Source organism: Durotheca rogersii (genome assembly GCF_024521655.1).
Source record: "Durotheca rogersii strain YMJ 92031201 chromosome Unknown GGS23scaffold_9, whole genome shotgun sequence".
NCBI classification, from domain to species: domain Eukaryota; kingdom Fungi; phylum Ascomycota; class Sordariomycetes; order Xylariales; family Xylariaceae; genus Durotheca; species Durotheca rogersii.
In genome coordinates this window covers 869,054-881,851 of record NW_026251240.1, presented here as the reverse complement: position 1 = coordinate 881,851, position 12,798 = coordinate 869,054, and the positions used below count along the sequence as shown (strand labels likewise).

General features: G+C 53.6%; 3 protein-coding genes across 3 annotated transcripts; 2 read left to right on the top strand and 1 right to left on the bottom strand.

The window, feature by feature from the left end:
* Nucleotides 1-357: 357 nt before the first annotated feature.
* On the top strand, nt 358-2,222 carry GGS23DRAFT_567202 (uncharacterized protein). Its single transcript, XM_051516317.1, has one exon. The coding sequence runs from the start codon at nt 527-529 to the stop codon at nt 1,775-1,777; it is 1,251 nt and encodes a 416-aa protein (XP_051372178.1). The 5' UTR covers nt 358-526; the 3' UTR covers nt 1,778-2,222.
* GGS23DRAFT_567180 (uncharacterized protein) lies at nt 2,223-5,889 on the top strand. Its single transcript, XM_051516316.1, has 4 exons — nt 2,223-2,876; nt 2,949-4,551; nt 4,613-5,029; nt 5,408-5,889. Exons 1-4 carry the CDS (start codon nt 2,458-2,460, stop codon nt 5,825-5,827), a joined length of 2,859 nt encoding a protein of 952 aa, XP_051372177.1. The 5' UTR covers nt 2,223-2,457; the 3' UTR covers nt 5,828-5,889.
* A 1,007-nt stretch (nt 5,890-6,896) lies between these two features.
* On the bottom strand, nt 6,897-7,549 carry GGS23DRAFT_596642 (uncharacterized protein; the record flags this gene model as incomplete). The annotated part of the gene is made up of 2 exons (XM_051518505.1): nt 6,897-7,408; nt 7,489-7,549. 2 exons carry the CDS (start codon nt 7,547-7,549, stop codon nt 6,897-6,899), a joined length of 573 nt encoding a protein of 190 aa, XP_051372176.1.
* Nucleotides 7,550-12,798: the final 5,249 nt, after the last annotated feature.

Genomic DNA, 12,798 nt, shown 5'->3' with positions numbered 1-12,798 from the left:
TTATGGGATGCGTTGTTACGCTATACCCGCCTGGGGACCTGTATAGGCAGATGCTTGAATCAACTAGAAAATAATGTTTTTGTTGAACGTAGGTGAGAAAGGAGTACCCCCCTGGCCCCTTTTCTTCTCTCGCTTCGCACTACATGTACCTAAATGTAAAACTGTGCGTTTTGGCTAGGCTCGCTTCCTGTGATCAGTAAGTAATCAACTAGTATGCGAATCTTTAGGATGCTGAACCTGTGCCTGATCTATCAAGATAACTAGGAGCTAACTGCTAATTGACGAGCTTATATATGGCTCCTTTTCCAGTGAGTATTGGCTTATCTCCTAAGGTGCCGTTGGCAGTGAATAGGGTGGCGGGGATCCACAAAACGGGTGTATTGCATATTGCTATATATATGAATTTAAGCAATACTATGCTTCTAAAGTGTCTGGTGCGATGGTCTCGTCGCTTATCTTATCGCATGCCTACCGACTTGGAGGGACGTAGGGCAAAAAAAGACTTTTATTCTCGTGCCGTCGGTTTATGCGGCGCAACTCCACGCGGCAATCCGAATCCCCGAGAACTATGATGAACTGTTCGTGTCGTGCGACTCCCTTGAGGATATTCATCCAGAGCCTCACAGATCTTCGCTTGTCTAATCCAGCTACTGCTATAACCACGCGGCGGATCCAATTTAGCTATCCGAGGGCCACCGGTTGCCAACTACGATGCAGTCCCTCCCAACCCTTCAGTGCTGCAGCCTCCTTAGGTCTTCCGGGGACGACGACCCCTGACGAGCCGGCTACTCGTTCCCCAGCACACGGCCAATCGGCGGAGGCTCCTAGACGGAGTCCGTCCGACGGTAGCACGGCTGGTAGACGCCGCGGAAGACTGTTTGAGGTTTCCGAGGACGCTGTAGCCAAGGGAAAGCTGCAAGGCGCAATCGCCGAGTTGTCACTCGAATCGATCGATGCTCTGCTTGAAGATGCGGACAGAAATTCATTACCGGCGAAGAAGAAGAAGAAGAAGAAGAGTCATGCGCGACCTGTTACCGATCGCAAGGCGACAGCTCCGTTTCCGAAAATTTCTCGGCATCTAGATCCTGAACGAGATGCGCAGTCTGACGAACAAGGCCTGCCTGCTCTCGGTTCTAAAGGGCCCAAACGACTCAAGCGAAAAGCTCGACATAGTAAAGACACCCGCTCTGCTGTCGGTCCCGTATTAGAGACACAGTCCGACATGGGTACTCTACCTGCAGCTGATTCTCAACTGGAGGCGCCCGTCCTGCCCAGCAAGCTGAAGAGGCGGAAGATCGTGGGACGACTGCGTACGAAAAAAAAAACCGGGGCGTCAAAGATGCCTGCGAAGTTGCGGCGCCAACCGTGGTTTATCCAGAAAGAAGCGCTCCAGCAGAAATTTCCGGAAGGTTGGAACCCGCGCAAACGGCTGTCGCCGGACGCGATCCAGGGGATCCGCGCGCTCAATGCGCAGTTCCCCGATCAGTACCGAACGGAGGCGCTGGCGCGCAAGTTCGAGGTGTCGCCCGAGGCGATCCGACGGATCCTCAGGACGAAGTGGACCCCCAGCGCCGAGGAGGAGATCGATCGCCAGGAGCGGTGGTTCAAACGCGGCAAGAAGGTCTGGGCACGGAAGGTGTTGCTGGGCGTCAAGGCGCCCAAACGGTGGCGCAAGGAGGGCATCGTCCGCGATCCGTATTGGAACCGGCCGCGGGGACAGCCTACTCCACGCCGGCGACCCCTACGGCCGAACGAGATCCCCTTTGTGAATCTCTAGTCTAGCGTCGCTCGGAAGAATCTCCACTATGTACGATTACGCTGTGGGTGGCACCTCTTCGATTGGGATGGGATAGATAATAGTGACTGAGGACCGCCAGTGTGCTCAAGAGTTGACTGCATCAACTCCAAGAAAGGGGCGAGTGGCCATTATAAATTTCTCACATCGTTTCTTCGCTCTAAGCCACCACCTAGAAAATACATTCTAGATTTTAATAAGCGTAGAGATGGGAGACATGGGAGTGAAAGCAACGACGAGCCTCTCTCCTAGCTGGTTTTGGGGGGCACCTTTCGGCTTTCCTCGACGGGGGGGGAAACGACTGTATTCACATTCCCAATGCCAATCATCCATGTGCTCGGCGCATGACAGCAATCTTCTGGTTAGCGCCGTTGGCCATGCAGGTCTGATCACTGGACTAGTCGCCTGATTGGAAAGATGTGCTGTTCTCCTAGCCGGCTCAGCCTCACCGTTTACAAGCCCACTGCGACGGGGGCCTTTCAGCCGAGCTGATCCCATCAGAGCCTTAGGCATCCCCCAGCCTGCAATTTTTTGTGCAATACAATCACGCGCTCTCGCTCTCCGGGCTCAATCCATCTACTGCTTTTGACGACCTGCTATCTATCTGCTTTTTAGGTGTAGGAATAATTCTTCGCCAAAGGATAGAAACCGCTGGTCCTATCATGGATGGCCTCAGCATAGCGGCGAGCATCATCGCCGTGGTAGATCTGTCAACCAAGACTGCTCTGTTATGCTCACAATACTACAGAGACGTCAAGGATGCCCGAGACGACATTTCCCGACTTAAAAGAGAAGCTAGCCAGCTGGAAAGCACATTCGAGAACGTGCGAAGTCTACTCGACAGTCCCGATGGGGCAAGGCTTAAGGCTTCTCAACCATTACGCACTGCCGTCGAGGAGAGTCTAGCACGCCTTCAAGTCCTGGAAAAGGAACTGAGGCCAAGCAAAGGCCGCCGGGCCGTGCGTGTGTTTAGCTTACGCGCTTTGACATGGCCATTCAAAAGCAAAGATGTCGACAAGATTGTTCAAGATCTCCGGCGTTGCACAGAAACAGTTTCCCTGGCCTTGCAAGTTGATCAGACGTAACGATCCCCAGACTATTCTCACACCCTACCATCGATCGTCCTCGCGGGCTGACTGAAACTGCCAACTAGAACCGTCATACTCAATCTTGTCCAAAAAACAGTTCTTAGCCGGCTTCCCATTGCCGATGGCGCAGCATTCGACTCCCACGCCGAAGAACATAACCCGACCTGTTATCCAGGGACCCGGGTCGACCTTTTACGTGAAATATCGCAATGGGCAGGGGATACCGAAGGCAAACCCATCTTCTGGCTAAATGGCATGGCCGGTACGGGAAAATCCACCATCTCACGTACCGTCGCTCAATCGTTCTCAAAACGTCGCCAGCTCGGCGCCAGCTTCTTCTTCAAGAGGGGCGAGGGCGACCGAGAAGGTGCATCTAGACTTTTCACCACGATCGCCGCGCAGCTTGTTCGGAGAGAACCTGAATTTGCGTCACACGTCCAAGCAGCCATCGACGCCGACCCTAGAATCTTCGAAAAGAAGTTGCGCAATCAGTTTGAGGAGCTCATCTGGAAACCCTGGACCCGAATTACGCGACACACCCATCCCGCCTCTACGGTATCTATTGTCATTGACGCACTAGATGAGTGCGGGCGAGGGGAAGATATTGAGACGATCATCCAAATATTGTCTGAAACTCGTTCTTCACAGCGACCGCTACGAATTTTTGTAACCAGCAGGCCTGAGTTGCCGATCCGTCTCGGGTTCACCAACATCGAGGGCGCATACCGAAATTTAATTCTTCATGAGGTACCTAAGCAGGCGATCGAGAATGACCTCTTCGCCTTTCTCGTGCACGAACTCGGAAACACACGCGACAACTACAACAAATCTGTGCAAATGGCTCAACGACTCCCACAGACTTGGCCTGAACAGCGGGTGGTCCAGGAGCTCGTCGAGATGGCCGCTCCCCTCTTTATCTTTGCGGCCACGGTATGCCGTTTCATCAAGGACCCAGCTTGGCATAACCCAGAGGGACAGCTCAAGAAAGTGCTGGATTACAAAACGAAGACACCTGACTCGGGGCTTGATAAGCTCGCTGCTACATATAGTCCAATCCTCGACCAGCTACTGTTCGAAAAGCCTAAGCGTGAAGCGGAGAGCCTGATCAACGAGTTTCGTGAAGTTGTTGGTCCCATCGTCCTTCTTGCTCGACCTCTATCCGTACTCTCACTCGCGAAGCTACTATCCATCGACCCCAGAGTCATAACCGGTAGACTGGACTCGTTGCATTCCGTATTAAACATCCCGCCCGACATAGTTCTACCTGTTAGACCTTTCCATAAGTCCTTTCACGACTACTTAGTGAATGTTGAGAGGCGAGATAGCAACCCGTTTTGGGTAGACGAGAAAGCAACGCATGAGAAACTGGCAATAAACTGTCTACGCATTATGGACGAAACCCTCCGGACGGACATATGCGGAATAAAATGGCCGGGGGCCCCTCTATCCTCTGTTGACCCCCAGATCATACGCGACAAGCTGCAACCGGAAGTCCAATATGCATGTCTGTACTGGGTTGACCATATTAAGGAGTCGGGAAGGTGGTTTGATGTCGGTGACGCAGTCTACGGTTTCCTCCAGCGGCACTTCCTGCACTGGCTAGAGGCCTTGAGTCTTATGGGGGAGACTGACCGCAGTTATTCCATGCTCGATTGGTTACAACTTAACGTACGTTGTTATATTCCTTAGGAGGTAGTTACGGTGGTACGACTTTATTAACTCGATCCAGGCGAATGCCCGTCGCACGAAATTGGCATGCTTCGTTGAGAATGCCGATTCCTTCCTTACGAAATTTGGGCCCTACATAGAGGCGGGTCCGCTCTACATATACTCGGCACTAGTCTTCGATCGGGAGGAAAGTGTTGTGCGTAATACATTCAAGAATTGTATTCCCGACTGGTTATGTGTCGCCGCAAGGATTTTCGGACCCACACTACCATTTTCCGCCTCGCCCGGCTCCGTGGCACTTTCGCCCGACTCGAAGCTCGCAATGTTGGGATTATGGGAAGGGACGGTACAGGTTTGGTCAACGGATACGGGTGAATTACAACATACACTCCAAGGCCATAAAAGCTCCCCCCGCTTAATATCGTTCTCATCCGACTCGAAACTTATAGCATCAGGGTCAAAGGATAAAACAGTGCGGCTCTGGTCAGCTACCACCGGCGAATTACAACATACATTCCAAGGCCATAAAAGCCCCGTCCACTTAATATCGTTCTCATCCGACTCGAAACTTATAGCATCAGGGTCAAAGGATAAAACAGTGCGGCTCTGGTCAGCTACCACCGGCGAATTACAACACACGCTCCAGGACCATCAATGCGATATCGATTCGATTGTATTCTCGCCGGACTCGAAGCTCGTAGCATCCGGATCAAAGAACGGACTGGTATGGGTTTGGTTGGCGGAAACGGGCGAATTACAACATATGCTCTCAAACCATGCAAGCTCCGTCCACTTAATATCGTTCTCACCTGACTCGAAACTCATAGCGTCAGGGTCCAAGGATAAAACAGTGCGGCTCTGGTCGGCTGAAACGGGCGCGCCGCTGCTAATTTGCTGTCTCGATAATTACGCCCGCACGTTGTCCTTTGCCTGTGACGGCCAAACTATACTCACTGAGACTGGTACTATATCTACCGATGGTATACTATCGTCAACGGGGCCTTTGTCTGCTACACTTGACAGATATTCCTTACTGTCTCTCAGTCAAGCCGCGTCTGGTCATGATCGAAACCATGACCTCAGCAATCATTTTCATGGGGTCGACCACTGGGTATATTTTAACGGAAATCCCTTGATGCGGGGAACGATATTTCGTCGGGACCAAAATTTTGCTGTATCTGGCTCTGTGGCGGTAATTTCACACTGGGACGAAATATTTATTGTGAAGTTTTCCACGGAAAAGCTCCTGGGGCTTTTACCGGCCCTGGGAAGCTAACGGGGGGAGTATGTTGATATGACCCTGGCCCATCTGAGCTTGCGGGACATACCTAGTAGATGGTAAGGAAAACAGAGACCCGGTGCCTTTCCTCTAACATTCGAACGGTTCATATAACTGACCTGTCAGAGCGAGATCGAAGTGAAGCCGACAGAGGATAAATTCAAGGCAGAGAAGGCGGTTTCCAGTAAATTTGGTGTTGTGTTTCCCGAAAGTTGCCCTCGCCGGACCCCGTCGCTTACCTAACCCGTCGCCGCTTTGCTCAGGCGCGGCTAATGCAGTACTTGGAAGAACTCAGGAGGCTGGTTGGGATTGATCTATGTACGTAGGAAGCGCCCTGTAGTTAGGTTAGTCGAATTGCGAGATCGAAATGTGTGAACTTTTTGCGAGGGCTGTGGTAGAGAGCGGGTTAGGGCCACCAGAGTGCCAAAAACGGAGATCTTAACTAACACAAGATGGATTCTGGGAGGAGATGAGCTGGTCTGTGACTTACATCTAGTCAAGCGTGCAAGCTCCTTGCCATTTGTTTCGCTTTCCAATGCCATCTCCCCGATGCGTTCGAGTTTCAGTCCCTCTCTTCCTCGGTCTCTTTGCCGTCCCTGTGGACGTGCTGCAGGGACGCCTGAGGGGGGCGGTGGGCGGAACACAATTCCCCATGTCTTGTGACGACGAAATTGGGCATGTCGGAGTCGTCGGAGAGCACAATCTGATCTGGAGGGTAATGGTAAGCTCTTAAGACTTTATTTGATTGCGGAGTATCCGGTAACGAAACCCTATGTTTTCTTAGCCCCTTCTTCTCCTCCCTTCCCCCCCCCCCCCCTTCCCCCCCCCTCTTCCCTCCCAAATCAAACATACGCAATACAGTAGAAACACAACGGACAATTTTACTAAAAACACCGAAGCTCACATTATACTTTGGACGGTCCCCATACTTTACTTTTCCATAAACCCATCCGTCGCACCTCTAGCACGCAGGCCCTTCGATCATTACTCTCTCTTCAACTTGGTCGGTATTCCACGCACTCGGGGACAACGTATCAAGCCAGCCCACGGCCGTGGAGCTGAGATCTTACCTGGTCCTCGAGCGACGGCCCAGTCTGCGGCCCCGCCTGTCTCTCCGGTACGTGCCGTGAGTCACGGGCGACGGGCCCCGGGGTGCGTTCCGCTCCCACCAGGTGTTGATTGCCTCCTCGAATTCGAGGGACTTATCAGCCGCCATGAGGTCCGCCCGCACAAATAGGTAGAACTGGTCGTGCACCCAGCCGGCGCACCCCCGGCCCTCCCGAGTGAACTCGTACATGTGGTTGCCCGCCTGGACGATCACGTCCAAGAAGTCGGCCACGGTGTGCCAGCCGTGCGCGGGCACGGCCACCACCTTGTGGCTGCGGCGCGGCACATCGCCCGAGTGATGTAGGATGTCGAGCCGGCAGGGGTACCCCTCGCGGCCGAGAGGGGCCCTCGCCGTTATCTCCAGGCTGATGAACTCGCTCTCCCCGGTCTGCAGGAAGATGTCCCAGTGGTTGCTGCCCCAGGAGACGGAGGTGGAGGCGACGAAGTGGACCGCATAGACGATGCCGGTGCCTGTGAGATCCGTCTCAGAATCGAGTGCGTATATCAAGGGGTCTAAACTACCGCCTCGAAATCGGTGTGAGAAGGCTTACCTAATTTCCCCAGACGGCGTCCCACCTCCCCCTGGGAAGCGTAGCTCGTGTTGGCTCCCATAGCTGAGTGATGATGGTCTTTGCTTATTTGGTCGTATTCAAGGTATCGAGTTTACCGGATTCAGGGGACAGGAATTCCCAATGAAAAATAGCAATTGAATCTCAAGAGGCCTGCGCTCGAACGTGTAGGGCTTTGGGAGGAGAATATGAGAACTATTATCTTTACAGATTATAGACCTAGGACGGGTTATAAGGGGAGCTGAAACTTCTAAAGCTACCCCCTCTAGGTTTCCTTCTTCCTCTTTCCGAGTCCGAGAAGGTGTATAAAAGGGGAGGCTTTGGGGGATAAACTTAACCTACAGCGTTTCAATTCCATTTCGTAATCCATCCTTCTCGCCTTTTAGTCTCTTGCCATAGGTTGCGGATAACTAACAGCAAAACGGCACCAGCCGATTGATAGAAACGGGGACCCGGTCTGGCAAACTACGACTAGCGCGCTGTTCTGTGAGATGTTGGTTGAGGCAGGTAAGGCGCGGGCTCCGTCTTAGACGGATTTTCCACTTCTGCTAACAGGGTCCCGGACGTCGACCCCAGCCGCGAATAGCCTCGAGCGCCGGAGGACCACGCTGTTCCATGTGAGGGGGCCATCACGTAGATTTAGTTACACGGTGCGGAGCGTCCTCTCCTTCTAGTCACCATATTCTGCGTCTGTAGGTCACCTGCGTTGTGTACGGTGCCTCAAACGGGACCACGCCTTCAAACAGCCCAACTCAGTAGACGACACGTATACGTTTCCCCTTTGACATTACCTCTGTATCCGGCGACGAGCTCTTCCGCTTCTACTGTGCCGGCCTGCGGTTCCATCGCTACGGAGCGGCCAAGATTATCCGCATCTCGCCGTCTCTGGTTATCAGAGGGAGGGACGGACCTGGCGGAGAGCGAGGTGGCAAATCTCGTCTTCGCTAGCGAGACCCTGTCCTTGCCGATTCCGAGGGTGCACCGCACCTTCACGGTCAGAATCTGGCTCGTCGACTGGGGCTGCGCTGGCGCCTACCTCCGCGGCTTCGAGTAGGCGGCGCTACGTGCGCAGGCCGGCCGCCGCGACTTCGCCGGCACGGTCTTCGAAAGGCTGGCGGACCCCAGGAGGCCGTCGTGTAGCAGCTGCAGGCCATCGCATACGGGCTCGCGACGGGACACCGGCTCTAGGCGTCTACGTACGACTTGAGTTTGCCTCGGAAAGCCGGCGTGTGTGGGCATACATGTACCTATCTTGTTGTAGAGGCTCGCTGCTTGACTGCGCTCGGGGACGAAGTTTCAAAGCACAGAAACTCATTTCCATTCAGCACCTCGAGGTTATCTCGGCTAAGCGCACGCCTCGTGAATTATGGCCCGGCCGACTGAGCACACATATGCCAATCACTGGTTGGCCATTCCGGCTCCCTCAATCGATAGAGACCGCTGACGCAGTCCTGCTGCTTACTAGGCTTGTTAACTGCGAATTGGGGTTGGGTCCCCCTCTCCTCTCGTTGAGCGCTCCTCCTAGGAGAAGATGACGATCAGAGAGACGCTGTGATAGATATACAGTGCTCCTGGCACAAATTCTATCTTACGTCCTTTTTCCAGGTCATAGGCGCGTTGGACGGCACGAGGGACGAGGGATAGGAGGAAGAAGAAGCCGAGGGATCGGGGTAATCCGGCAAAAGTTTGGGTTGCCCGTCGACTAAGTTGATGGGCGGGATGGTTCTGACTGTTTCAGGTCAGCCGACCCCTTTCCCCCGCTCCCCGGTGACCACGCTTGGGCTGTCGTGGAGCAGGCTTCGAAAAGATGGCCTCATCGTCGGGAGGGGGGCTTTGGGTTGAAAAGAACTACTATCTGTTCTCATGTGGTGCAGACTTGGTGGCTGTAATACCACTCTCCTGCTGCTATTGACGTCTATGAATGACACCATGCAAGCATAGGAGACCTGATCGACTGCCTCGAGTTCGTCAGTCGAGACTGGTTGATGATGATGCCAAGGCGGACGGAGGAGGTGTGGTAGCGGCTAGAGCGCAATTTGCTTGAATACTGTCCGTTATCGTCTCCCACTAACGACCTACCTACCTAGTAGATACTTCACTCGCTTATCCTCTCGGCGAGGAATTACGTCGTGATGCGGTACCGGCGGGACCAAGATCTAAGTGACGAGGGAAGCCCGAGTGATCGAAATCGAAATAGGACTAATATCTAATGACAACGGAGCGTAGCAACGTGCTTGCAGCGCCGACCACTGTCGACGCTGACCTGGTTGCGAGCATCGTCATTATATGGAGGCAGGATCCGCCACGAGACTGTGCGCCATCGCGGAGCAAGTAAAGTAACAAGGTAACGAAAGCCGAGCAGGCGACAGGGCAGGCGTGCAGAATATACCAATATGCCAACTCTAGATGGCTTCCTGTACATACTCAGGGTAAGGGAGGTGCATCGACTACGGCTTGCGGTGTTGCCAGGTGGCGATCTCCTGGGGCCCAGCGAAGTGCCGGAGAGGCGAGGACGGCAAAGGATAAATGGCCAGCCCCGACGGAGTCTACGAATAAGATTGGGATGGAGATCCCGGTTCTGTCGTGTAGCTCACCGAGATGAAGCTTTGTGCTTTGTGCGAACAAGACACGTGAAGTGCAGGGTAGGCGCGATATTATCCGGGTTTCTCGGTGGTTGTTTTATGCGATCGCGCCGTGGAGGTCTACTCATAGTAGGTAGATGCCGGCTACGCAGTTTAGGTACCTAAGGTAATAAGGTAGGCTACCTGAATACCAAATGTGTGGGTACGTGCATATGGCACAATCGGATAACACCCGACGTCCGGGAATCTCGGCCGTTGCCGGACTTGCACGCCATCATTTGATTTTTATTTCTTTTCGTACCCATCCGGATACTCGTTTACTCATATCGAGGGTTCTGAATATGAGCATGCCTGTCTCGCCACCCTAATTTTATATGGGCGGGCGGATGGTACCTACCCATCATATCCTGCTACTAACACATGTTACCGTACCTCAGCGTAGTACCTAGGTACCTACCTACCTACCTACCTACCCTCGACCTGCAAGGACTTACCTTAAGCTTACCCTGGGCAGGGCAGGCATGCACTTAAAAAATAGAAGCTAACCACATCAACCTTAGATGGGTTATGTATCTGCAAATCAGAACCAGAACTTACTGTACCTACCTGAGGTCATTCTCACGTACCTTAGGCACGTATACTCATTGTGTCGGAATACGATTATGAACACCTGGAGGTACGCATTCGAGTAATAACGGACCTAGGCAATCTAGCTATATATAGCCATCGGCTTAACGTAGATCAAATTTTGTGTAGCGTCATTGCAACCCAGACAGGCAGATAAGAGCTTCTCAGCATGAGAAATGAAGAGAGAGAAAAAAAAAAACAAGGTGCTCGGGTGACATGGCTAGGGGCAAGCTCCATGGAGACCCCCTGTCCAGGTACGAATGTTGCCTCACGGGAGGGTTTCTGTGCGGCCGTGCGTCGCTGCATAGCCGAATACAGACCAGGCCCCTACCGAGTTGGGGTAGAGAGATACCAGAAACGTACGTGTGTGTGTGTGGGCGCGAAGCTCTGTGCAGAGACACCGGCGAGTGTAGATGTAGAGGTAAGTGTACTCATACCTACCTACCTACCTACCTAGGTACCTACCTAGGTAGATATGTACCAGCCCCGTTATGTATGTGCTGTCAAGTCAGGCATGTCATCTCAGGTACCTGCCTAATGTACGTGTATGTGTGTATGTACAATACGTATATGTATGCGTGTAAGTGCATTGCTGGGGCCGATTCCCTATGGATACGGGTGTGGGATGAGCCTAGACGGATGCCTCGACGCGCCTCTGCGACTTCGCCGGCGCGCTCTATCGCACCGGGCCACGGAGGTGTACGCGGAAACGAACAACGTAATACCTCCAGGAATATAATCGGCGCAAATACTCATACATGTGTGTACAAAGAAATACGGCTGGGGAGGCGTGACGGCGCGGTGACGCCCCTGCAGCCTCACGCCCCAAAGCGGCCTAGCAACGTCGCCTTGACCGGGACACGGCCAGGGTAGCGGCCTTCTGAGAGAAAACCGTCACGCCCCAAGCAGTTAAACCCGTCTCCAGAAAAGCTGAGGGACCAACCAATCAGCCCGTGCTCTCGGTTGCTCCCCGTCAATATCCCTTCCCTTTTCCCCCCCAAATCCCAGTCGACTGTCTCTCTCTGCCTGTCTCACTCAACGCCGTCGTTGTTCTCTGAGAGGCAGAACCTCCCTTCCCCCCCCCCCCCCCCCCCCTCCCCAGCTAACCCCGGAAGTGAACAAACGGACGGACGAGCAGAAAAAGTCAGTCGTCCGTATCGCCCTTCTTATTTTCTCCTCGATATCGGTCTAAGGAGAAGAAGGCCGGGGAGGGGGTTATTGGCCGGTTTCCACCCTTTCCGCCTGCGAACTCATGACCTACCTACTCCTCACACTCTCTCCTCTTCTCCTTCTCCTCCGCCGTTGCACCTGAGCTCTCCCTCTCTTTCTCTGCTTGGCTCGCTCTGAGGCCGCGCCGACTTGGTTTCCATGCTCCTCCCTCTCGCCCCTACCGCTGCTCCTGCTCCCCCCTTCTCCTTCGTGATCGTTCTTCGGCTTTCCGGACTCTCATAGATATATCTTTACATGTGCATACGTCGCGCATCATCCGCACCCATACGCACACGCGCATATACATATGTCCATACTGGGTCCTATCCCCGTATCCATACGCGCGCAACATCTTCTATCCCGGCGAGGTACGACGTGTCGGAGTCCAACGGCATTCTCCGGCCTTGTCCACCTCGATCGCCTGTCCTGCCCTTTTGTAGCTACCCACATGCCTACCTACGTACAGTAGTCTTAGACCTCCGCCTTTTTTTTCTCCTCTCCCGCCTTCTTCCGTACTTGCTGTCTCTCTGCTTCGCGTCGCTGTAAGTCATGGCCGGTAACGACCCGCTGCTCTACCTTCCAATTGACCTATCTTTAGCATTTGAATCTCTCCGCTTGTCCTCTCCTGCCCGTCTGTTTCTCCGGTTGTTCGGCCAAAGAGGAGAGCGCAAGGCAAACCCGCTCATTGTGTCTGTCTCTGCCTAGGACGTGCTCATTGTTCTCCTCTTTCTTATCACGCCCGTTGAACTGCAACCTGTACTCCCCATGACACTCCGCCCACACATAAGAATCTCCAGCACCTTTAACGCCACCTGAGGAGGCCGGCTTTGGGTTCGGTTCCCCCCTGGTCATATTTCGCACACGTCGGCGGAAA

What these genes read in the sequence shown, in the direction of transcription:
- GGS23DRAFT_567202 (XM_051516317.1), top strand. Translation starts at nt 527, where the DNA reads ATGCGGCGCAACTCCACGCGGCAATCCGAATCCCCGAGAACTATGATG.
- GGS23DRAFT_567180 (XM_051516316.1), top strand. Translation starts at nt 2,458, where the DNA reads ATGGATGGCCTCAGCATAGCGGCGAGCATCATCGCCGTGGTAGATCTG. An exon ending in GCCTTGCAAGTTGATCAGAC is followed by an intron (nt 2,877 to 2,948) that starts GTAACGATCCCC and finishes ACTGCCAACTAG; the next exon opens with AACCGTCATACTCAATCTTG. An exon ending in TCGATTGGTTACAACTTAAC is followed by an intron (nt 4,552 to 4,612) that starts GTACGTTGTTAT and finishes AACTCGATCCAG; the next exon opens with GCGAATGCCCGTCGCACGAA.